At 32.9% G+C, this 24,687-nt stretch overlaps 3 protein-coding genes across 6 annotated transcripts; all 3 read left to right on the top strand.

Moving 5' to 3' along the window:
* On the top strand, positions 177–6,100 carry LOC109336338 (probable protein S-acyltransferase 7). The gene is made up of 5 exons (XM_019572870.1): positions 177–565; positions 1,766–1,948; positions 2,976–3,272; positions 4,986–5,219; positions 5,317–6,100. Exons 1-5 carry the CDS (start codon positions 479–481, stop codon positions 5,827–5,829), a joined length of 1,314 nt encoding a protein of 437 aa, XP_019428415.1. The 5' UTR covers positions 177–478; the 3' UTR covers positions 5,830–6,100.
* Positions 15,894–18,481, top strand: LOC109335563 (probable inactive shikimate kinase like 1, chloroplastic). Its single transcript, XM_019571696.1, has 10 exons — positions 15,894–15,915; positions 16,137–16,186; positions 16,402–16,456; positions 16,555–16,627; positions 16,719–16,806; positions 17,053–17,135; positions 17,244–17,379; positions 17,598–17,679; positions 17,812–17,876; positions 18,153–18,481. The coding sequence occupies exons 1-10, from the start codon at positions 15,894–15,896 to the stop codon at positions 18,219–18,221; spliced, it is 723 nt and encodes a 240-aa protein (XP_019427241.1). The 3' UTR covers positions 18,222–18,481.
* Positions 21,190–24,222, top strand: LOC109335020 (probable inactive shikimate kinase like 1, chloroplastic). Of its 4 annotated transcripts, none has more exons than XM_019571052.1 (10): positions 21,190–21,410; positions 22,051–22,100; positions 22,309–22,375; positions 22,455–22,527; positions 22,619–22,706; positions 22,949–23,031; positions 23,140–23,266; positions 23,360–23,441; positions 23,573–23,637; positions 23,913–24,222. In XM_019571052.1, exons 1-10 carry the CDS (start codon positions 21,242–21,244, stop codon positions 23,979–23,981), a joined length of 873 nt encoding a protein of 290 aa, XP_019426597.1. In that variant the 5' UTR covers positions 21,190–21,241; the 3' UTR covers positions 23,982–24,222. The 4 variants fall into 4 exon arrangements, with proteins under 4 accessions (XP_019426597.1, XP_019426599.1, XP_019426598.1 ...); XM_019571054.1 differs by having other exon boundaries at positions 21,191–21,410; positions 22,321–22,375; XM_019571053.1 differs by having other exon boundaries at positions 21,200–21,410; positions 23,363–23,441.

Below are 24,687 nucleotides of genomic sequence, written 5' to 3'. Positions count from 1 at the left end.
ACATAAGAAATGATACTTGGTTGTACGAAAAAGAGAACGATATGTATATATATTAATCATCCATGATATGTCACCCATGTTAATTTTCAAACAAAAATAATACAAATTAATAATAAATAATGTACTAACGATGTAAAAAACTTTACGAGATATCGAGTTGTACTGAAATGAGGGTGGACATGGTGTAAAGTAGAAAACCCATGTTGTTAAAAAAGCAGAGACACCACTGTCACCAAAGAGAGAAACCCTTTTTGCTTTGCTTCCATTGGAGAACAAACCCACCTTCTCTTCTCAAACCCGATTTCTTCATTCTTCATTCTTCATCAAATCCATAACCTTTGTTCTTTCCTTCAACCCCTTCACCTTTCACATTCTCCATTTTTCTACTCATTTTCTGTGATCACTGCTACTTTTATGTGTTTTGAATGTTTTCAAGGTTTTAAACTGAAATTGTGAACATTAATTTGGGGTTTTCGATATGTATGTTGTTCCTCCACCTCGAAGATCAGATCAGGGTTTGGGATCTGGTGAATTGAGGGTTTATCAAGCATGGAAGGGTAGCAATGTGAGTTTTTGCTTCTTCATTTAGGATTTAGGGTTATGGAACTTTTGTTGGTTGCTACATCATGGTTATAGAAGAAAAAAAAATATTTTTTTTGTTTTTTCCCTTTTAGCTTATAATGGATAATTATTGTGACCATAATGAGGATACATATGATGTGCTTTTTTCTTTATTATAAAATGAATTTGTTTCCATTGTTTAATTGATGTTTGAGATTTAGAGCAATATAGAATAGAATGATTTCATTGAACCAAAAGAACAGTATAGAATAGAATGATATGTTATGTTATTTTTGGTTCACCCCCTTTTGGTGAAATCAAAATGTTCCATTTTTAGTACATGTTTTGTTATGTTCTATTTATATATAAAAAGCTGCCTTAAGCTGTTTTGTATCAAGTACATGTTTAAACTCGGTCGATGGTCATTATATTTTTGTAATTTTGTGTTTTCCCACAACTTTACCAATTTCTCTCTTCATCAAATATGCTGGGAAAATCAGAATCATGCCTATTTACTAAAATGAAGCAATCCAATTATCAATTTCCTTTGTTAGGTTGCTATAGTAAAGAAATTGCTGGGAACTTAATTTTAGAAATTCCCGGAACAGAAATGAATTTGAATTACTGATTTGTATGTTTATACTTTTATTGCTGCAGATGAGGCATTGCCTTTGATGTAAAATCTGAAAATTGAACCTTGTTATTAAAAATACCTAAGTAGTGAGCAAACATACTGTCAGTTTAACACCACTGTAAACTGACTTTGGTTTTGTACCTAGTGGCCGAGTCTTTAATATTTTAGGAACTTGAACCTAGACTAAATTATGAAAAAGCTGAATACTTAAACTAGATTGTAACAAGAGTGGGTGGTGGGTTGATTGGTCAAGCATTTTAGTTGTATGCTAGAAAGTAGCTGCTGGTTTTTTGTCTCAAGACGATATATTGAATTTTGGCTGAGATCTTGTTACTGAATGTGGACATTAGTGACTGTCATCTAAATTATTATCGCAAATATTTCATATCGTGAGTAAAACTATATCGTATAATTTGCTTATATCTTATATTTTCTTTATATAAATTGTTTGTTCCATGGAATTTATAAATAATAGCATTGTGCTAGTAAATGTTCTCGTGGATATCTTAGTATCTAGTGATGTTGTAACTATGGAGGCTCATATTCATTTTTTTCATTTCATTGCTCCAGAAGTTTTTTCTTCAAGGCAGATTCATATTTGGACCAGATGCAAGATCCTTGTTTTTGTCAATTACCCTTATCGTTGCTCCTGTTGCAGTTTTCTGTGCCTTCATTGCCAGGAAACTGATGGATGATTTTCCTGATCACTTGGGGATACTCATAATGGCCGTTCCTGTTATATTCACAATTTACGTGAGAATCTCTCTCCTCTCCTATGAATATATATAGACAAATTTTTCTTTCCCTATATATTATCTAACTACAATGGTAAGGTTGGATATTTATAGCTATAATCATTACAAAAACACATGCGCACAATTTTTTTCTTTCCCTCTATATTGCTAAATGCATTGATAAGGCTCTCTCTCTCTCTCTCTATATATATACACACATATATATAAAACCGTGAGCAGTATTGCTCTGTCATAACATATACAGTCATAATTGTTACGGAGAATTTTATTAATTTGCAGCTCATGAGCAATCAACATGTCCTATTGTATGTGCTAAAATTGGTTCAGTTTAGCGTCTAGCTCTGAAGGTACCCACTTCATGTGATGCAAAGTAGTATGTGTAATAGTACAATTGAGTACTTTTCTTTTCGTCTTTGTTTTAACCAGCTTTGTGTCGACTTTCTCTGTATCATAGGTTGGGACAAATCCAAATTAAATTTTCTGGAGCCTATAAAATATAAAACTTTCATGCTAGCATATCAGTTACAAATTAGTTTGAAAAGAAATTTTTTGTATCCTACAAGTAAATTCTTTCTTTTGGTGTATGGCTGATTAGTGTATTACAGTTTGATAGGTTAAATGGGCCACTAACATTGTGTTTTTAATTAGCCCAACTTGCATGTATGTAGCCCATATTGGAAGTCCCATTTCTAATAATGGAAGTTAGTTGTATTCAGTTTTGTTAGGTTAGTTAATTGCCTTCCTTTTATGTACATATACTTCATTCTTGTAGTTTAGTATTCAATCAATAAAATTCAATCACACTTTCTTCTTCCTTGATGCCCTGTAAATTCAATATAGTGGCCAAAATGGAAATGATTTTTTTTAAATGGTTGATTTTTATCTGCTGGTTAATTATTATTGTGGCTGCTTTTATCATAAGGTGGAAGTATTAATGCACCAATTTTCTGTATGGCAGTGGTCTTTTCCTTTACTGTAAGCACTAAATGTTTTCTTTCCAACCCTATATGCTATAAACCTTTTAGGTCTTGGTTCTTCTTTTGTTAACATCTGGTCGAGACCCTGGAATAATTCCTCGCAATGCACATCCTCCAGAGCCAGAAGGTTTTGAAGGTAGTCTAGATGCTGGGGCTGGTCAAACTCCTCAATTACGGTTGCCTCGTTTTAAGGAGGTTGAAGTCAATGGCCATTATATGAAGGTCAAGTATTGTGATACATGCATGCTCTACAGGCCTCCTCGATGCTCTCACTGCTCAATTTGTAACAACTGTGTTGAACGGTTTGATCACCACTGCCCCTGGGTTGGGCAATGCATTGGGCTGGTAAGTTGGATCTTTTGTTTGCCAAAGTTGATTTTTCAATTGTGAATCTAGTCTTCATGATGGTGATGCTTGGCAGAAATATTGGCCTGTTACACGGGGTGAGTAGTTTCTATTAGCTTTGAATGTGAAAGAGATGGACCAATTTTGTCAGCTTGGGACTTGAATTAGTTCATATTTTGTTCATGGGCTCTGGTGAGTTAACTTGCATGATTTAGAAAATTATGAATTATCAACACTATTATTTCCAAAATTGAAGTCAGGATCTTAAAATCAAACGGAAATTCTTCATCAGTAAATTATGTTAAATCTAGGTAGTCAGTAGCCATGCTATAGCAGTTTAGAGATGCAGAATAGGGGGTTCCAGTTTTGAAAAAAAGATGGTTCCTCCTAACTCATAAATGATAGGGATAGGAAACTTATCAGGAACAGTAATTTTATTCAATGCTCTATAATCCACACAGTCTCCATCTCCATCATTTTTCTTAACATATCATTCACCAATTTTCCAACATCAGTTTTCTGATAATGACGATACTTGTAAGGTCGCAAATTGGGAATTTCAGCTCCTTCTTTCAAGGTGATGGAATGATCTTGTCTCCTTGAGGTTCTTGAAAAACTGAGTCAAAATCTTGTAGGACCCCTGAAATCCATTGTGGTACCAAGTCATGGGGATATCCTCCATGCTGTAATGCCTGATAAAGCCTCACCATCATTGTGAATAGCCTTTATCACTGATTTGAATGAATCTATTTATTGTCTTTGGTAAAGCTGATTCCCCCTTCAGTAATTAAGTGGCATCTATAGTAGGAGTTCTCAAAGTCAGATCCTTAAAAATTGCTCTGCTTTCTCCCAAACCAGCTAGCCATTCCATTACCAGCTACAATCCACCCCCCCCCATGCTGAGAGAAACTGAATACAATGAAACCATCCTTCAGGAGTTTCAAGAGTCCTGATCTCTCCAAACCAGTTCCAACTAACTGGCCAAATGGTTATTTGTTTTCCTCTTTCCCTCTTTATTAACAACTATAACTGTCACAGTTAACCAATAGTTGTCATTAACTAACCACACTAGTTGATTCCTAACTAACTCTTACTGACCCTGACCACCTTTCCTAGTGTTAGATATAATTTTACTTTCATGTTTATTATAGTTGCCAATACATTAATACATAATAATGTGAAGTTCTAGAACAATTAAGCTCATTAATGGAGACTGTATGTTGTCCTTACTCGTAAGGTAATTTCTGCCATGCAAAATTTCCTGTCATACATCCTCTATAATTTGTGCATCGATAAAATAATTACAAGAGGGTTAACAAATGTTTTGTAGTGAACTTATGAGAGTTTCTCGAGTTCCATTATTGAAATCTTAGGTTCGCCACCTAATTGGTAGTTTTCAAATAAATTTTAAAAACATCCCTTGTACCGTGTCTCATTACTTGCATGTAAAAATTCAGACTTTAGGGTTAATTGAATTCAAGCTACTTTATAAGTTCTTCATCTTGCTTCTCTAAGGTGTTCAGTTCCTTGACATTCAATTTTTGTTTTTTCTTTCCTGTTTGCATTTTTGAGGATTTTTCATGAGCTTTTTATCTTCTTTTCAGTGGGGGAGGGGGTATGTCTCTGTCTCTGTTGAATTTTCAGCTGTCATTTGCTACATGTCATTCTTGAATAAATGTTATCTATCTGAATGTTTGCTCAATTGTTATGCAGCGTAATTATCGCTTCTTCTTCATGTTTGTCTTCTCAAGTACACTACTTTGTATATATGTTTTCGCGTTTTGCTGGGTCTATATTAGACGAATTATGGAGTCAGAGGAGATAACAATTTGGAAAGCAATGATCAAAACTCCGGCCTCCATAGTGTTAATAGTTTACACCTTCTTATCAATGTGGTTTGTTGGTGGACTTAGTGGCTTTCACTTATATCTGATAAGTACAAATCAGGTAATTAATGTTCATGTTCAATATTTATCATGGGTTGAAAATGTGCTGGATCCAAATTAATTTGCAACTTGATATTTATGTCTGTCGAATCTTGCAGACAACATATGAAAACTTCAGGTACCGATATGATCGACGGGCCAACCCATATAACAAAGGGTTGTTCAATAATTTCAAAGAGATATTCTTCACCAGCATTCCCCAATCAAAGAACAATTTCAGGGCAATGGTTCCGGTGGAACCAGCATTACCTCCCAGATCAGTGTCTGGAGGCTTTATGAGCCCAAGTATGGGAAAAGCTGTTGATGACATAGAGATGGGAAGGAAAACAGTTTGGGACATGGGTTCTGCTGGCATTGATGATTCTCAATTAAATAACCGCCCGACTATAAAGGATGGAGAATTGGGTGAACTGTCTCCAGAAATTAGGACGACAGTGGACGAAGCGGGTGACCATGTCGGATCACATCCTAGGAGATCTAGCTGGGGTAGAAAAAGTGGAAGCTGGGAAATGTCCCCTGAAGTACTTTCTCTGGCAGCCAAGGTAGGGGAACCTAACCGCACCGGTGGAGGTGGCAGTAGCGGTTCGACAACTGAGAACAGCCATACGTAGCCGCTATGAAATGAAGCGCCAGACCGAGTGTTCTATTTGTCTGTAATGGAGGTATGTGGTAAATCACAGGAAAATTAATTGTATTTGCTGGGTGTTTATAAGTGTTGTGTTAGCCATTCTGCTTGTAGGAAGAATTTATTTTGGTATTCTGAGTGAGTTTTCCCTTTTACCTGATAATGTTGCATTATGCTTACCAGTTAACTGAGAGTCTAAGACTGATTTGTGAACTTATTTACTAAAACTGTAATTAAGAGAATTGATTTGTGAATAATGTACTATTAAGGACTTAAATCAAAGTCAACATAAACTATATAAGCTAGTGTAAATTACACTCATATTCCTTGAGGTTTAGCTTAATTACACTTACCACCCTTCATATTTAAAACATTATATGTACCTCTTTGTAGGGTCTCAATATAATGTATCTATATAAATCGTGTCGGTATAAAAGGTGAGGAGTGGTATGTGAAATTTCAGTAAATGTGAGAGGTTGAAAGGTGCACCATCCTAATGGCTCACCCATAACATATCAATTCTATACTATTTTTTTTGGTACAAAAAGAAGTTATATTTCAAAGAAATCTACTAGTGTTTCTATCGAATGAGTTGTTAGTTTAATATTATTTACCAGTATTCTAAAAAATATATTGTAGTGTTGCCGCACCTTTTCTCGAGCGTAACAGGAATAATGCAAATAAATGTAATGAAGTTGTAATCTTTTTTTTTTTTTAGGGAAAACATGAAAAACTAGTTTAAATGATAAGGAATAATATGCTTAAAGGGAAAATTCAAGTAGGAGAGTTGATTATGGACGAGGAAGGAGTTAGGTATCTCATACTATCCATTATAAAAACAGGTATCTAGATCAATCATATGAATATTAGTTCAAAACGTTAATTTTACTTACGATATTAAAAAAACGAAAACATATTTTTATTTTTGTGTCTGATAGAGAAGGCATGCTCCTATGTATCTATAGTTGTAATGGAGAAATTAATGTTACATAGTTCTTGAAAATGTTTAATTGATATATTTCTTTATATAAAAGTTAATAAGACAAGATGGTGTGACAATGCAAAGACCTATAGTGAAAGCACCTCACCTTGCTTTTGAATAACATAAAGTAGCACAATAACACACTTGACCTATGGTGGAACTCTTTATATTGCTTTTAAAAATATTAAAATGATCCATCAAAATTAAGTAGCACCACAATAGACAAAGCCTATAGTGGAGTTACCTCACCTTGCTTTTGAATAACATAAAATAGCGCGACAAGACACTCAGCTTATAGTGGAAGTATTTTACATTTTTAAAAATTAACAAGATAAAATAGTGCGACAAGACACGTGCCCTATATAACGGAGTTACTTCATCTTGTTTTTGAATAACATAAAGTAATGCCATAAGACATCCGGCCTATAGTTGAACTACTTTATATTGCTTTTAAAATTATTAAAAAAATTAGCAAGATAAAGCAGCATGGCAACCAGATACAAGGTCTATAGTGGAGCTATCTAAGGGTGGCAAATGAATGATTTGGATTTGGATAATAAAAAATAGATGAAAAGTCATCGATCAATACATATAAACTCATAAACTATATTTTAAGGTATTCAATCCATCTATATCCAAACGTAATGCTGAATTCAAATTCATCCAATCTATCAATGACTCCATTTTCACGGGGATTTGGATGGATGAATATTCAATCTATTTGATTTTTTTATTGGAACTAACACTTCATTATTTTAAAAACTACTATATCAATAAAACATTTTAAAAAAAAGTGAATTTGATGCCAAACAAGCTACGCATTACAGACCTTGAGAATGTCAAAAGTGAATCAGATGTCAAACAAGCTGATTTGGTTGGTAAGAAAATTTTGAATGACTTATGCTTCTTGTAGGATGGAAATGTTAATTCATCTGATACTAATGTCGAGAGTGTACTTAAAGCCCTTCAACCTCATTCATTCTAATCTCAAGAATTTCAATGCCATCTATCACGTGTCTTGATGTTTGGCATTGAAAACTCTACTTTCTTCTCCCTTGGGATTGAGCTTCATCTTAGAATGCTATGCACTATTATCTGTTCTATGGAATGATTGATCCATGAGATAACCACAATATTGTATCAAGTGACATCTGGTTTTTTGGAAGAGTTCCATCACTGAACTACAACTTTGTCTTGGTCTTTAGAGCTATTAACATTGTCATGGACCATGAATCGTTGCTGTTAAAATAGGTGAGACCGCACGACCCTAAATATCAATCGAGTCCACCTTTAAACCAAAACCTAACCTAGACCTGATTAAATATAATGTATACTCATTTTAGAAAAATATTCTCAATATTATTTATTATTATGTATATGTAATTTGATATATAAAATGATATATTTATATATTTTAGTAATCATGTATATATGATGAAAAATTGGAGAATTAATGATACTTTTGACCAAAAAGGTGTTATTACTTTATACACATTTGAATAAAGATACATATAAATATGATGAGTCAGTGACCATGGGACGAGTCATGCTTGTTCCATACTCGACCCTAAATATTGATCGAGTCTAATTTTTGAACTCGAACTCGACACTAAACCTGATGAGACCCGACCATATCAGACCTAATCATGATCAGAGCATTTCAGGTGAGCGGGTAGGGTCGGGTCCTGCTCACCCCTACTTTACGCAATCAAAGAGAAAGAAAAAGGCAAAGAATATCAACTTTCTGTTGTATTATTTTCATGATTCACCAAAAATACAAATACATTCTATTTATAATAAAAGCCAAAAGAAAAAAAGAATAACAAAATCTTAACAATACTCTAACTTTACTAAAAAGGAAAAATAAAAAGAATATAAAAATATATTAAAAAAGGATTGCTTGACTTTGAAGCAAATCAAGTCAAGACATTTTTTGTTCTTAAATGAGTCTCATTTATTATTTTATATTTGTTTATACATTTCAACAACTTAAGCAATTCAAACTAAAATCACTTCTAGTGGTGCAACTTCATTTCCGTTCTTAAATAGACCCACAAACTTACCCTATATTTATATTTCGCATCTATATTGATTTCCTCTCTCTTCTAACTTTTTTTTTCATTTTTTAATGTTGTCTTAACTATAAAAAATGGTGTCTATTTAGTTCACTGTTACAAAATAAGCACAAGAACAATTCTTCTCTAATGGTGAAATTGGAAGAAGAACGTTCTTATTTGTCTAATTCACTTTTTTCACCATTGTGAGTGCTCTTTCTCACAATTCTAAACAATGATAAAGAAAGTGTTGAAAAGATTAAGTTCCTAAATAATCTTTACAAAATCATAGCAAATCTAATGTGAAAAAAGGGAATTTCCAATTCCAATAAAGAGATGCATTTTGATGGAACATAAGCAAAGCTGATTAAAAGAACAATAAAAAGGTTTCCTTCAATTGTAAGAAACCTCAACCATGACATAATAACAACAGTAATCAGAATCTTCTTCAAGCAGCCACAAATGAGGTACTAACAAAGAATCAGAATCTAGTTCTACCATGTGATCAACATCATATATTTATACATGGCCAATTAATGAAATAATGTAATATCAAGTCACTAACAATATCAAAAATTATATACAATAGTCAATGTATCATTTACTATTCATTTATATTACTTTTATTTAAGAATGAGTGGTAAATAATGCATCAACAATATAAAAAACTCTCACGCTGTCAGTAAATACATTTTTTTCTCTTCAGGAAAATAGTATCAAGTTCTTGGATATTAAATTTTTATGTTGCTTCATAGTGTGTGTGGTGTATATTGTCACCTTTTTTCTAGATATGATAAGGAGTTGCTTCATCTCTTAGGTTAGTTTAGAGCCCCCAACAACTACTTCACTTTCAAGTGTGTTCATATTGTAAAGGGCTTTGTTCATACTACAAAGTTTGTTATTTAAATAATATTAACTGCTTAAGAAATTGACAAATATGCTTTTAAATAAGCTTACTTTCATATATTTTATTTTATATATATTCAAGTTTTTTATATATAATAATAATAATTATTATATAATTAAATTATGTAGGTTAATTTGTTAAGGTTATTAATAAGTCTTTTATATAGCATAAGGTCTAGACAAAAGTTGAATAAAAAATCATGAAACATTGACTTGAAGGGACTAATTATAGGTCAAATAACATATAGAGTGATACACTTTTTGAGACGACATATAATTTATAGTAGTACCCTTATTGGGACATATGATTTGCTCCCCTCCCTCACTATAAATTTACTAAAACATCTCATTGTCTTCACAACCAAAGGCCTTAATTCTCTTTCTTGCATTCCATTTTTGTCCATTGGGTTTTTCTTCCCTTAGCCATGTCTTTCTTTCTATGAATCATTCCACCTACACAAAACAAATACCTTCATCACCTAATACAAATATATTTGAGAAGATTGTAGTAGGAGAGTGACATTATTCATAGAAATGGAGAGGCTTCAAAACTTGTCACTCATTACCTAAACAGGAAAGTCTTTTCTATCATTTCTCACTTTGATGTGTTTCACACTTTGCCTTGGGATCTCCTAGGTTGGTTCTTGTAGATTATTTTATGGAGAAACATTTGTCTTTGTTTATTGTGAGAGATTGATTCTAAGAAACAGTTGAGATTATTAATTAATTGGAAGTAATTAGAATAAGTGTTAAGGCCACTTTACTATTAAATTGTATATTTATGTAGCCTACTTAATTAGTTTAGTCAAAGTATATTAACACAAAGAATAGTTATAAAAGGAAGGAACATAGTTATGTATTTGTAATCATTAACTTTATGAAAATAAGATACCTTATGGGTAAAGGCGAGCATACAAAGATCATTTTATTACATGGTTTGATTCGCAACCTTCTTTTAATAGGAGAACTCAATACTCCATTTATGAAATTCCTTCTTCACATTTAAAAAGAAAAATGGAATTAAATGAAGAGTGAAGTAGAATAAAAGAAAAAAGATAATTGAAAAAAAAGAAAGCAATAAGAAGATTGAATTAAATGAAGAACACATCAACAGAGAACACATGAATGAAATGAAGAACACATCAACGAAGAACACATGAATGAAATGAAGAACACATCAAAGAAGAACACATGAATGAAATGAAGAACACATCAACTTCACACTCATTTATCACTCCTTCTCTTCAACTTCATCATTTCCTCCCTTCCACTTTCACCTTTCCATCAACTCATCACCCATTGCATCATACCCCTCTCTCCATTAATTGCTCATCTATTCCTCCTAGTAATGCTTCACTCACTAAGGATCATTCATCTCTTGCGGTCAAGGTCAGGATTGAATTACCATTTACTCATCCAAATCTCAATCCCTTCTTCTTGAATGATTCACATGTTATTATCACCCCTCATGTGAATGAGTATTTTATTGTGGTTTAAACTTGAAAGTACTCATTTTAAAGCTTTGATTGAGAAGAAAGCAGCACATGTTTCCCCTGAGCTTAAAGGAACCTCCATATTTCTGATCAGTAAGATTAGCAATGCATTGAAATTGTTGATTTTGGATGTTTGTGGCCTAATGTGTCTCTATCCCATTAACATGTTGTGTTTATTTTATGTTATAAAGGTTTAGGTAGCTCTCTTAAGACCGATTTGGGGAAGTTGCTTGCTGATGTATTACAATATTACTATTTTGACAGGTACCTGTTTATTCTCTGATAAAATAAAATGTTTGAAGTAAAATGTAGCTTTCAAATATTTGCTAAACTCGATATTTATGCACTATCCAGTGATAGTTTGGTGGAAGAAGCTTTAGGTGGCGCATCAGCTGCAAAATCAGTTAGAGAAAGCAATGAGAATGGCTTCTCCGAGTCTGAGGTGATTGATTGTATGAGAGTCTGTTCTTGTTTTCTTGTGTTCCATTGAACACATGCTCAATTTCTCAGTTCATGTTGTTTGGTTATCTGTGCATCAGAACTCGGTGACCCTAACAAATGAATTTCCTTTAACTACCTTGTTGACATGATTTTACCATTGGATATAAGGATAAGCATGCTGAAATCCACCAGTGATTTGATAACAAAATCGAAGTGTTTGATAAAGAACTACTAAAGAATACCATATAGGTTTGTATCATGGGCTCCATTATCTTGATCAAATATGAACTACAACTTTCATACTGAGATTTTGGGGATTAAAAAATGTTAAATCTAAGATAATTATTTTAAAAATATTTATTATATTAAAAGAAAAAGAGACTTTTACAAAGATCCTTAGAAGCATAGAAAAGGCATGAACCTGAAATTTACAGAGATGAGGAAAAAATTCAAGCTGATCCTGAAGTACTTCCACATTGTCAAGGGGGTTTTCACCAATTTCATCTCATAGCTCATACTGCAGTAAATGGTTGATTGAAGAATAAAATGAAAATAATATCCAACTCAAATTATCCATGCTCGTAAGGAGTATAAAAAGTTCAAATATAGGGAGTAGTTTAATCTGTTTTGTGAAAACATAGGCTTTTATAATACCCAATAATAAGGTTGACAAGTATTAAATCAAGAGTGAAGTAGAATAAAAGATAAAAGATAATTGATTTGAATGAAGAGTGAATGGAGAAAGCAATAACATGATTGAATGAAATGAGAACACATCAACTTCACATTCATTTATCACCCTTTCTCTTCAACTTCACATTTCCTCCCTTCCACTTTCACCTTTCCAACAACTCATCACCCATTGCGTCATACCCCTCTCTCCATTAATTGCTCATCTATTCCTAGTAAGCTCCCTTCTTTATTCTCCTTATCATATCATTCCGTCCATGTATCCGACTCTACCTAGTCGAATAAATGTTTGGTTGCTGTTGTTGTTTTATCTTTTCACCCTTAATTATTTATGCCATACCTTGAGTTTTAGCTTAACAACAACTTAATATGTACATTTAAATTCTAATGCAACATATAGTGTCCCTTTGCAAGTTCAAGTTTAGAAGGGAAGAAAGGAGACTGAAAGCTTTCAAAGTTATGAAACATACTTATAAAATGACTATAAATTTGAAATCTCCCCTTTCAAATCCTAACTCGTAGACAGACCCTCATAGTCTCTTTATGAGTTGGGTTTGAGAGGAGAGAGAAGAGAAAACGATAGATCTGACTCCAATTGAAATGAATCATGGGAGAACCACACTACACGAGCCACCCACCCATTGTGGTTGGATGCCCAAGGCCCCATATAAAGGTATAAACCCCATACTGGAACCCCACATTCAATTAGGATCAAGTCTCAAACCTTGCAATTGAGTATTGATAAGAAATGTATAAGGGTGATTCAGTGCACGTGGTTCCTATTTGGGAGGGTATATACACACAACTTTATCTCAGCTTTGAATCCATGACTTCCGGTCACAAGGCGACAAAATTATCGTTACATCTAGGCATCCTAACATTGTTGTTTTGATAAGCAAATTTTTTAAAGGGGATGGGGGGAGAGCGCAACTGTCGAGGTTTGAATCCAAATGCTCAAACTTATGTCATGCAACTCTAGCAACTGAGCTATCTCTTGAAAACCTACTAACATGTTTTGTAATCACCAAAATATTTCACGTACCTAATAGATCATTATCTTCCTAATCATGTCTCTATAGTCTAAAATTTTAAAAGAAGACATGCACAACAACACAAAATTTAACGAACCATATTTGTTAATATATACCTGTACCCATTGAAAGTATAATGTTCTACATGCAAGTTAAAGGTGACTCTCATCATAATGGTTTAGAGAGAGCTTACATTCAGATTTGAAATTATATGTTTAATAGTGTCCAACCTAAAGAGCAACTTCGTTGTCACGTATCTACACAAAAAATAAAAAATCAACAAAGTATATAGAAATCAAGAACAAAAGGTAGATCATAAATGAAAATACTCCAATGAGGTTGAGATGGAACAAGACTAACCTAGATGCCATCTCCAAAAGGAGACTTATGGTTTGATCAATAACCTCTTTGCACTGCAAATAAAGATTCTCATGTTAAAAACTAAGTTATAATAGCAATGCAAGAAATATGAACTGTACAATCCGAATCACCTTTGTGTAGGACTTAAGATTGGTAGCTATGATACCATATTAGAATCCAAGATTGAGAGTCAGACAGATAACATTTTCTAACAGTGGAGTAAATCTGGTCAGAAGCAGATCAGATCAGAAATGACATAATGTTAAATGATGAATTAGAGCCTAACAAATGAACACAAAATTCATGTTACCTTCATACAATAGATAAATACCCATGCATTATGCAGAAAATATAACTGTAAAAATCAATACTATAGGACAGATCATGTTGCCCTTGTAACATTTTAAGATCGACAATCTTATCCGTCAATGAAAACATACCCTACTGTGTAACCCAGTGTCAAAAATATAAATCAACTGCAGAGTACGCGCTGCAAGCTCTGCATCAAGTATCTCATTAGATTCTCCACTGTAGATTGGAAATAAAAGAAAACTAATTAGTTACTGTCAAAAAGTGCATAGTTTCCACTAATCGTAATTCAAGCAATTACCCAGAATTAGACGTTTGCTTTGCCTTGAGAATTGCAACAACTATGTGTACGAACCAAGCAAGTTTGGTTTCTGTTACAGAGAGCCCATAACTGTGTGCAGGGATTTGACGATTAGCTTCCTCCTACACATAAAATTAATTAATATTTGCTAATATGTACAATGCAGAACAAGAAGATTTTGAGATTTGTACAACAAAATTGAAGTGTTTGATAAAGAACTACTAAAGAATACCATATAGGTTTGTATCATGGGCTCCATTATCTTGATCAAATATGAACTACAACTTTCATACTGAGATTTTGGGGATTAAAAAATGTTAAATCTAAGATAATTATTTTAAAAATATTTATTATATTAAAAGAAAAAGAGACTTTTACAAAGATCCTTAGAAGCATAGAAAAGGCATGAACCTGAAATTTACAGAGATGAGGAAAAAATTCAAGCTGATCCTGAAGTACTTCCACATTGTCAAGGGGGTTTTCACCAATTTCATCTCATAGCTCATACTGCAGTAAATGGTTGATTGAAGAATAAAATGAAAATAATATTCAACTCAAATTATCCATGCTCGTAAGGAGTATAAAAAGTTGAAATATAGGGAGTAGTTTAATCTTTTTTGTGAAAACATAGGCTTTTATAATACCCAATAATAAGGTTGACAAGTATTAAATAAATAGTGAAGTAGAATAAAACATAAAAGATAATTGATTTGAAGGAAGAAGTGAATGGAGAATGCAATAACATGATTGAATGAAATGAAGAACACATCAACTTCACATTCATTTATCACTCTTTCTCTTCAACTTCACATTTCATCCTTTCCACTTTCACCTTTCCAACAACTCATCACACATTGCGTCATACCCCTATCTCCATTAATTGCTCATCTATTCCTAGTAAGCTCCCTTCTTTATTCTCCTTATCATATCCTTCCGTCCATTTATCCGACTCTACCTAGTTGAATAAATATTTGGTTGTTGTTGTTGTTTTATCTTTTCACCCTTAATTATTTATGCCATACCTTGAGTTTTAGCTTAACAACAACTTAATATGTACATTTAAATTCTAATGCAACATATAGTGTCCCTTTGCAAGTTCAATTTTAGAAGGGAAGAAAGGAGACTGGAAGTTTTCAAAGTTATGAAACATACTTATAAAATGACTCTAAATTTGAAGTCTCCCCATTCAAATCCTAACTCGTAGACAGACCCTCATGGTCTCTTTATGAGTTGGGTTTGAGAGGAGAGAGAAGAGAAAATGAAGGCAGACACGAAATATATTTGTGAGAGGACTTTGATGTTTTACCTTTCTATTCTTTTTTTCTCTGAAACTCAACTCACAAATGGACCCTTACCTTTCGTAGGAAGGCTTGTAGGAAGGTGTAGGATTTAGATGTACATATAAGGTTGTTGTTAGACTATGAATCTCTTGTTTCAAATATTACAACAACCTTTTATGTTCTCATTACACTCATTTCCCCGAATGGCGTGGCACTCGAATTACAGTGTTCTCTTCTAAAAGGGAGGTGAGTGTAACAACAGGAAGGGTATTCACTTCTGAGTATGTTATTTTGTGATTGTTGGAGAAAATATATCAACTAAAAATATGAACAAACTAAGTTTAGTGTCACTTGGAATCAAATGACATAGAGTTTTAAGTGGTAATGTAGAACTTGAGTTTTGGGTGCTTATTGTGTATTTTTTTTTAAATTTGATGCCCCTTTAGCTTCAGTGACTAAGGTTGCTGCTACGGATGATTCATCTCTTGTGGTGAAGGTGAGATCTCAATCCCTTCTTGTTAAATTCATATGCATAGATTGAATTACTGAGGCAAGGTTGAATTACTATTTACTAATCCAAATGAAGTCTGAGGAATCCATTTTTCTTGAATAATTCACATATTATTATCACCCGTCATAAAACTAGTAATCGAGGCAGGTATTTTCTTGTGGTTTAAACATGAAAGTACTCATTTTTAAGCTTTGATTCAGAAGAAAGCAGCAAATGTTTTCTCTGAGCTTAAAGGGACCTCCATATTTATGATCGGTAAGATTAGCAGTGCATTGAAATGGTTGATTTTGGATGTTTGTAGCCCAATGCGTCTCTATCCCATTAACATGCTGTGTTTATTTTATGTTATAAAGGTTTAGGTATCTCTCTTAAGACCGATTTGGGGAAGTTGCTTGCTGATGTATTACGATATTACTATTTTGACAGGTACCTGTTTATTCTCTGATAAAATAAAAGGTTTGAAGTAAAATGGTAGCTTTCAAATATTTGCTAAACTCGATATTTATGCACTATCCAGTGATAGGTTGGTGGAAGAAGCTTTAGGTGGTGCATCAGCTGCAAAATCAGTTAGAGAAAGCGATGAGAATGGCTTCTCCGAGTCTGAGGTGATTGATTGTATCAAAGTCTGTTCTTGTTTTCTTGTGTTCCATTAAACACATGCTCAATATCTCACTTCATGTTGTTTGGTTATCTGTGCATCAGAACTCGGTGACCCTAACAAATGAATTTCCTTTAACTACCTTGTTGACATGCTTTTACCATTGGATATAAGGATAAGCGTGCTGAAATCCACTAGTGATTTGATAAATAAGAATGTAAAGTACTTATGTTTTACATGTCAAATGCTGCAGACTGAAGTACTGAAGCAATTGTCATCCATGGGTCGATTAGTTGTTTGTGCTGGAAATGGTGCAGTTCAAAGTTCAACTAATTTGTACGGATTTCAAAGTCGAGGATATTTGAGTTTACTTTTCTTATCTTTATTACATAATTTGCCAAACTCCATCTAATGTTGTATTGACTTGCTCTCAAATTGACATAGGGCACTTTTGAGACATGGGATTTCATTGTTGGTAGATGTGCCTCTAGAAATTGTGGCTAGAGATGTAATTGAATACCGAGGTCAATTTGCTTCATTCGAGGTATCTACACCAGGATCTTACCCAGGGGTTGGTTCCGTACTATTAAAAGTTTATAAACCTCTACTTTTAATAGATCGTTAAATCTAATGAGAAAAAATGTATATACGGACAATATATGAGTTTCATATACTATCACTATATCATCTACCATTCATATTTAATCTTAGTTACTGTATAAATCTTTATACTGACAGTGCATAGATATTACACTCAAATGTAATTCCTCAATTGAAAATGTATGTGATAAATGATAGCATGCAACAAATCAACTAGCTGCTCTATACAGCAAACATAAAGATGGATATGCCACAACTGATGCAGTTATTTCACTTCAAAGTATATAACATTTCCTGTAGCTATTGTTTAATTTTTTCTTTGTTTCTCTGAAGAGGGAGGTAGGAGTGACATGAATTGATAAATGGTTCACCATGTTTGTCTCAAAGCCTAACATTTTCTATCATTTTACAGAAGTAGCTTCTCGGTTGGGTTACGATAACTTGGATGGCATTACAAAAGAAGACATGGCTTTGGAGATTATAAATTTTTATTCAAGCATTTCATAGATTTTTTTAAAGAAAATTTAGATCAAGGGTGGCTACCCATGTTAGGTCATTTGTATCTTGTGTGGAAAATATTTGCAAGACACAATTTTTCTTAAGAAGTTACCATTGTTATTAACTCTTGGATGGACAAGTGGTTCTACTATCTTTACCTGTCAAAAATGACCATTTTGACAAATTATGACTTAAATATGCAAAATTTTGTTGCTATGTAGCATTATTCTTCTTATTTTGTTCCACTAATTTCAGGCTCTTGGGGAGATTGAGAAGCTGACCAGAGTAAAGAAGATGATGGCAGAGGTAGCAAGACCATTTTAACCAAACATGTCTTACTAGATGTAATTTTTGGGAGATTGGAAAGATGACCTGAGTAAATAAGATTGATAAGGATTTATTATACCAAATATATTTTTTTACCTTTATCAGAACAGCTCTCAACATTGCCCTCCTCATGTGATTTGAAGTCTTGCTTCTCTTGGCTTGCTTCCTCATTTTCTTTAGAAATTTATTTATGAAAATTTTCATCTTTTGGTGGTAGTCTTATTTATGCAAATTTTATGAATGGTTGAATGATGACATGAAGGGATAACTATAACTGCACCACTCTTCAGAATGGTGGGAGTCATTCTGCAATCATTTTTACAAATAGTCTATCAAAAGAGAATGTTATTTGGTTTTGACCACAAAATTTTGAACTTATAACATGGTCAGATAAACATTGTTCTATAGTTTGGAGGGAGAATATTGTGGTAGTGATAATCTTGAGCTGAACCAGATTGAGAATCAGCCTTGAGTCGCCTGAATTGGGTTGAATTGGGTTGAATCAGGTTAATGATCGGCTTGGGTGAGTATCTGAAAAGGAACTGTAACACACGTAAGTATTTATAGAGGACAAGAGATAGTTAGTGGGTATAGAGATGATTGATCAGAGATATTTCTTATGTTTTGCAACTATCATTTGAGCGATATGTCAGCCGATACCAAAATAAGATTTACTGCAATATTGATGAACATTCGCTTAATTGGTATTGTCTTTTTAATTCCTATTCTGACATAATTATTCTTAGAAGGCCAATATTAACTGTGAATTGTCTTCATACTATGATTGTGGTTATTTCTACTTGTAAATATCCTTAGTGGTCTACCGGTGTATAATTTTGAAGGATGCTTATAAGTCTTATATTTGTGTCATGGGTGATCATGTGTCTTAAAACGTGCATGCGTTTATAAAATTTAGTGAAACATGCTTTAACAATGTTTTATCTATTCACTTATCTTTGTAAATTGTGTCCTTATCTTTGTATATTGTGTCACATGTTGGTCATGCCCTTTGTAAATGCTTCCAATTTCAATAGTCTAATGGGCTAACTACATTCCACTACATACCCAGATAAGATTAAAGCAAGTTGTTTATATATTTCATGACAAGGTTATTTGCCTTGTAGCTTGGAATATGTGTTGAAATCCTGGAAAAAGCTTCCTTTTATTTTTGGTTGTAAGACTATGTGTATTTTACCCTCCTCGGGACGAATTAAGCGAGAGTCTTGTGTATTAAACTACATGTGGTATAGTGTCATTGTTAAAGACTTATGTTTTTCCTCAAATAATGAGTAATGTTACTTTTTTCAAAGTCTTAATAATACTCATAGATATTACAGTGAAACAAGTATGAGGTTCATCCCACAAAGAGTTAGTGTAAAATTTAGATATTAAATGAATGATAATCTAATAACAAGTTAAGGAGGGAAGTTTGTGAAAATAGAAGGAAAAAAAAACAAGTAGAAAATTAAAAGGAAATGTGTAATTGAATTTAAGATGAATGTGATATAGTGATGGCTTTGACATTTGATTGAAAGTGAAGATGATTGAAAATTGATGAAAAGTGTTAGCCTTATAGTGCATAAGATATGTATAGTATATAATATGCATTGGGTTACTAAGAATGTTTAACATGTTAGTATGAGAACTATGATATTTTAAGAGGTTGACTGAATTGAAAATGACTTGTCATATACCTATTTTGTTGTTAAATTTAATTTTATCAAGATAATATATCTCAAGATAAACTAAAAGCTTTTTCTTGTCAGACATTCAACTTCTTGACTAGGTTATAAGCTTAGCAAGTCATGTTGGACTCATTCTTTGACTTTGTTTGATAAACTAACATTTTTAGGCTTAACTTATATGTTTTACAAAAAGTGTAGACTCTTATGAAAGAATATTCCATCTTAACTATAGATAGTTTTGAAAAAAAAATTCATAAGGCATTTGTACTCATAAGTCATAAGAATGATGAATTAAAAGCAAATTTATCAAGAACTCATTCCTTAGTTGCATGAGTCGTTGGGCAAAGATTTGATCCATTTATTAAAAGATAAGAGTAGCTCTAGATTTCCTCAAGTAATTATTATTTCTTTTCTAGATCCTAAGAGTTAGTTTTAACGATGACCTTATTAAATTTATGACATTTAAACTTGTGATCGCCAAGTTCTTGAGATCGTAATAGACATGTCCTTTATACATTGAAATAAATTATATAATTATCATCATCTCGATAACTTTAATCAATCACAAAATTGATAATATATTTTTCTTAAAATCATCATGACAAACACCAAAACAAATGGTGAATGATAGTGATCATCTTTAATCCTTTGAATAATATACTTCTAGTTAAATTTCATGTATGAATAAGAGTATTTACTTTTCTTTATCTTTTAAAATATTATAAGTTTAAAATCTAACCCTAATTTAATATTGTTCATTAATTGATAATCTCAATAACCACAAAAAAAGAGTAGAATATTCAAAGTTTTTAACAGGAGTAAGTGAAAAAATAAAAAAAATGATACATATAAAATGTAAAATTGCTTATAAAAATACATTTTCTAAGTTTTAAAGTTAAATATATCATCAAAAGTTATTAGGAAGAGTCGCTTACTAAGTCTGGTATATTATCATAATAATAGATTCTAGTTGTACAATGTAATAATTGACGCTAAATAAATGTGGTTATTATTGACACTAAAAAATATGATTACCCATAAAAAAAACGTAGAACCAAACGAATCAAATTCCACCAATTAATATAAAAAATTTATGTTTTGTTTTTATGTTTTTTCTTTTTAAGTACGTGGCAATTTTTAATTGGATGGGGACACAATGAGACACAGAAAATGGGACAGATAATCTCCATCCAAAAAATGTATAAATTACTGAACGTGTAATCCTTTCTGAAACACATATTTTTGTGATACCCAATAATAAGGTTTGGGAAGTATTAAAAAAGAGTGAAGTAGAATAAAAGATAAAGATAATTGATTTGAAGAAAGAAGTGAATGGAGAAAGCAATAATACCAAGATTGAAGCAAATGAACTTCACTATTTCCTCTCTTCAACTTCACCATTTCCCCCCTTCCACCTTCGCGTTTCCAACCCATCACCCATTCCGCAACAGGCCGCTCTCCACTAATTCCTCATTACCACCCGATGCTACTACTATTCCCAGTAAGCTCCTTTTTTCTCGTTATGATATTGTTCCATCCATGTAGCCGACTTTATCTGGTGGGATAAATATTTAGTTAGTGGGAGAATAAAAGGTAGACCCTTAGAGTCTATTTGAGAGTTGGATTTTGGAGGGAAGAAAGAGAAAATGACCCTACTCCCAAATGGACTCTTAGCTTTGGTAGGAAGGTATAGGTGTAGGATTTAGATGTACAGGTTGTTGTTAGACTAATTACACTCAGAATTGAATCTCTTGTTTCATATATTACAACAACCTTTTATGTTATCATCAACAGTGTCGCACTTGAATTATAATTAAACTAAACTACGAGGGCAGTGTACGTTCCTCTAATAAAATTCTCATCTGTTTTTTTCTTCAAGATTCTTTTTTTGGGAAATGGTGAATCTTTCAGACAGAGAAAAACCGAAAAAGATGTTATTTTGTGATTATTGGAGAAATTTATCAACGAAAAAAAGATCAAACTAAGTGCAGTGTCATTTGGAGTCAAATATGAAGGGGTTTAGAGTGCATCCGAGTTCGATTAAATGACATGGATTTTTAGGTGGTAATGTAGAACTTGATACTTGGGTAGTTAAATTGCTTATTGTGTATTATTTTTTTTAAAATTTGATGCCCATTTAGCTTCGGTGACTAAGGTTGATGTTGCGGATGATTCATCTCTTGCGGTGAAGGTGAGATCTCATTCCCTTGTTAAATTCATGTGCATAGATTGGATTACTGAGGCAAGATTGAACGATGAGGACATACTTTTAAACAATGAACCAAGAACCAAATGTAGTGTGAAGAATCCTTTTTTCTTGAATGATTCACATGTTATTATCACCCCTCATGTGAATGAATATTTTCTTGTGGTTTAAACATGAAAGTACTCATTTTAAGGTTTTGATTCAGAAGAAAGCAGCAGATGTTTCCCCTGAACTTAAAGGGACTTCCATATTTCTGATCGGTAAGAATAGCAGTGCATTCAAATGGTTGATTTTGGATTTTGTCCCATTAACATGCTGTGTTTATTTGATGTTATAAAGGTTTGGGTAGCTCTCTTAAGACCAATTTGGGAAAGTTGCTTGCTGAGGTATTACGATATTACTATTTTGACAGGTATATGTTTATTCTCTCATAAAATAAAAGGTTTCAAGTAAAATGGTAGCTTTCAAAAATTACCTAAACTTGATATTTATGCACTATCCAGTGATAGTTTGGTGGAAGAAGCTTTAGGCGGTGCATCAGCTGCAAAATCAGTTAGAGAAAGTGATGAGAAGGGCTTCTTTGAGTCTGAGGTGATTGATTGTATTAGACTTTGTTCTTATTTTCTTGTATTTCATTGAATGCATGCTCAATTCTCAGCCCATGTTGTTTGGTTATCTGTGTATCAGAATTCGGTGACCTTAACAAACAAACTTTGTTTAACTACCTGGGTTGACATGCTTTTACCATTGTATTTAAGGATAAGCATGCTGAAATCACCAGTTATTCGAATAAGAATGTAGATTACTTATGTTTTACATGTCAAATGCTGCAGACTGAGGTACTGAAGCAATTGTCATCCATGGGCCGATTAGTTGTTTGTGCTGGAAATGGCGCAGTTCAAAGTTCAACTAATCTGTACGGATTTCAAACCGGAGGATATTTGAGTTTACTTTTCTTATCTTTATTACATAATTTGTCAAACTCCATCTAATGTTGTCTTAGCTTACTCTTAAATTGACATAGGGCACTTTTGAGACATGGGATTTCATTGTTGGTAGATGTGCCTCTAGACATTGTGGCTAGAGATGTAATTGAAGACCGGGGTCAATTTGCATCATTCGAAATATCTACACCAGGATCTTACCCAGATGTTGGTTTCTTACTATTAAAGTTTATAAACTTCTACTTTTAATAAATCATTTAATCTAATTCTCCAATTGAAAATGTATGTGATAAATGATAGCAGGTAACAAATCAACTAGCTGCTCTATACAACAAACATAAAGATGGATATGCCACATCTGATGCAGTTATTTCACTTCAAAGTATATAACCTTTCTTGTAGCTATTGTTTAATTTTTCTTTGTTTCTCTACAGAGGGAGATAGAAGTGACATGAACTGATATTTGTTTTACCATGTTTATCTCAAGTCCTAACATTTTCTATCATTTTACAGAAGTAGCATCTCGGTTGGGTTATGATAACTTGAATGACATTACAAAAGAAGACATGGCTTTGGAGGTTATAAAATTTATTCAAAGCATTTTATAGCTTTTACTTTAAAGAAAATTTAGATCAAGGGTGCCTACCCTTGTTAGGTCATTGGTATCTTATAGCTTTAATTTGTTACACAATTTTTCTTAACAAGTTGGGATTGTTATTAACTCTTTGATGGGCAAGTGGTTCCACTATCTTGACCTATCCAAAATTGACCATTTTGACAAATTATGGCTTAAATGTACAAAATTTTCTTGCTATGTAGCATTACTCTTCTTATTTTGTTCCACTAATTTCAGGCTCTTGGGGAGATTGAGAAGCTGACCAGAGTAAAGAAGATGATGGCAGAGGCAGCAAGACCATTTTAACCAAACAGGTCTTACTAAATGTAATTTTTGTAAGATTGAGAAGATGACTTGATTAAAGAAGATTGATAAGGATTTATTATACCAAATATTTTTTTTTTACCTTTATCAGAACAGCTCCCAACATTGCCCTCCTCATGTGATTTGAACTCTTGCTTCTCTTGGCTTGCTTCCTCATTTTCTTTAGAAATTTATTTATGAAAATTTTCATCTTTTGGTGGTAGTCTTATTTATGCAAATTTTACTCATGGTTGAATGATGACATGAAGGGCTAATTATAACTGCACCACTCTTTAATGGTGGGAGTCATTCTGCAATCATTTTTACAAATAGTCTATCAAAAGAGAATATCATTTGGATTTTGACCACAAAATTTTGAGCTTATAACATAGTCAGATAAACGTTGTTCTATAGTCTGGAGGGAGGATTTTGTGTTAGTGAACCAGATTGAGAATGCCTGGAGTCGCTGAATTGGGTTGAATCAGGTTGAGGATATGCTTGGATGGGTATCTAAAAAGGAACTCTAACACATGTAAGTATTTATAGAGAACAAGAGATAGTTAGTGGGTATAGAGATGATGGATCAGAGATATTTCTTACGTTTTGCAACTATTATTTGAGCGATATGCCAATCGGTACCAAAATAAGATTTACTGCAATATTGATAAACATCTGCTTAATTGATATTGTCTTTTAATTCCTATTCTGA

This window comes from Lupinus angustifolius, chromosome LG20, assembly GCF_001865875.1.
Source record: "Lupinus angustifolius cultivar Tanjil chromosome LG20, LupAngTanjil_v1.0, whole genome shotgun sequence".
Taxonomy (NCBI): domain Eukaryota; kingdom Viridiplantae; phylum Streptophyta; class Magnoliopsida; order Fabales; family Fabaceae; genus Lupinus; species Lupinus angustifolius.
This window is presented reverse-complemented; position numbering and strand designations above follow the sequence as displayed.

Excerpts from the sequence above, each read along its gene's own strand:
- LOC109335020 (XM_019571052.1), top strand. The coding sequence starts at position 21,242 with ATGGAGAAAGCAATAATACCAAGATTGAAGCAAATGAACTTCACTATT. Across the intron at positions 21,411-22,050 it reads CGATGCTACTACTATTCCCA|CTTCGGTGACTAAGGTTGAT; the intron begins GTAAGCTCCTTT and ends ATGCCCATTTAG. Across the intron at positions 23,442-23,572 it reads TGCAGTTATTTCACTTCAAA|AAGTAGCATCTCGGTTGGGT; the intron begins GTATATAACCTT and ends ATCATTTTACAG.
- LOC109336338 (XM_019572870.1), top strand. The coding sequence starts at position 479 with ATGTATGTTGTTCCTCCACCTCGAAGATCAGATCAGGGTTTGGGATCT. Across the intron at positions 566-1,765 it reads AAGCATGGAAGGGTAGCAAT|AAGTTTTTTCTTCAAGGCAG; the intron begins GTGAGTTTTTGC and ends TCATTGCTCCAG. Across the intron at positions 5,220-5,316 it reads ATCTGATAAGTACAAATCAG|ACAACATATGAAAACTTCAG; the intron begins GTAATTAATGTT and ends CGAATCTTGCAG.
- LOC109335563 (XM_019571696.1), top strand. The coding sequence starts at position 15,894 with ATGGCGTGGCACTCGAATTACA. Across the intron at positions 15,916-16,136 it reads GGCGTGGCACTCGAATTACA|CTTCAGTGACTAAGGTTGCT; the intron begins GTGTTCTCTTCT and ends ATGCCCCTTTAG. Across the intron at positions 16,457-16,554 it reads GACCTCCATATTTATGATCG|GTTTAGGTATCTCTCTTAAG; the intron begins GTAAGATTAGCA and ends TATGTTATAAAG.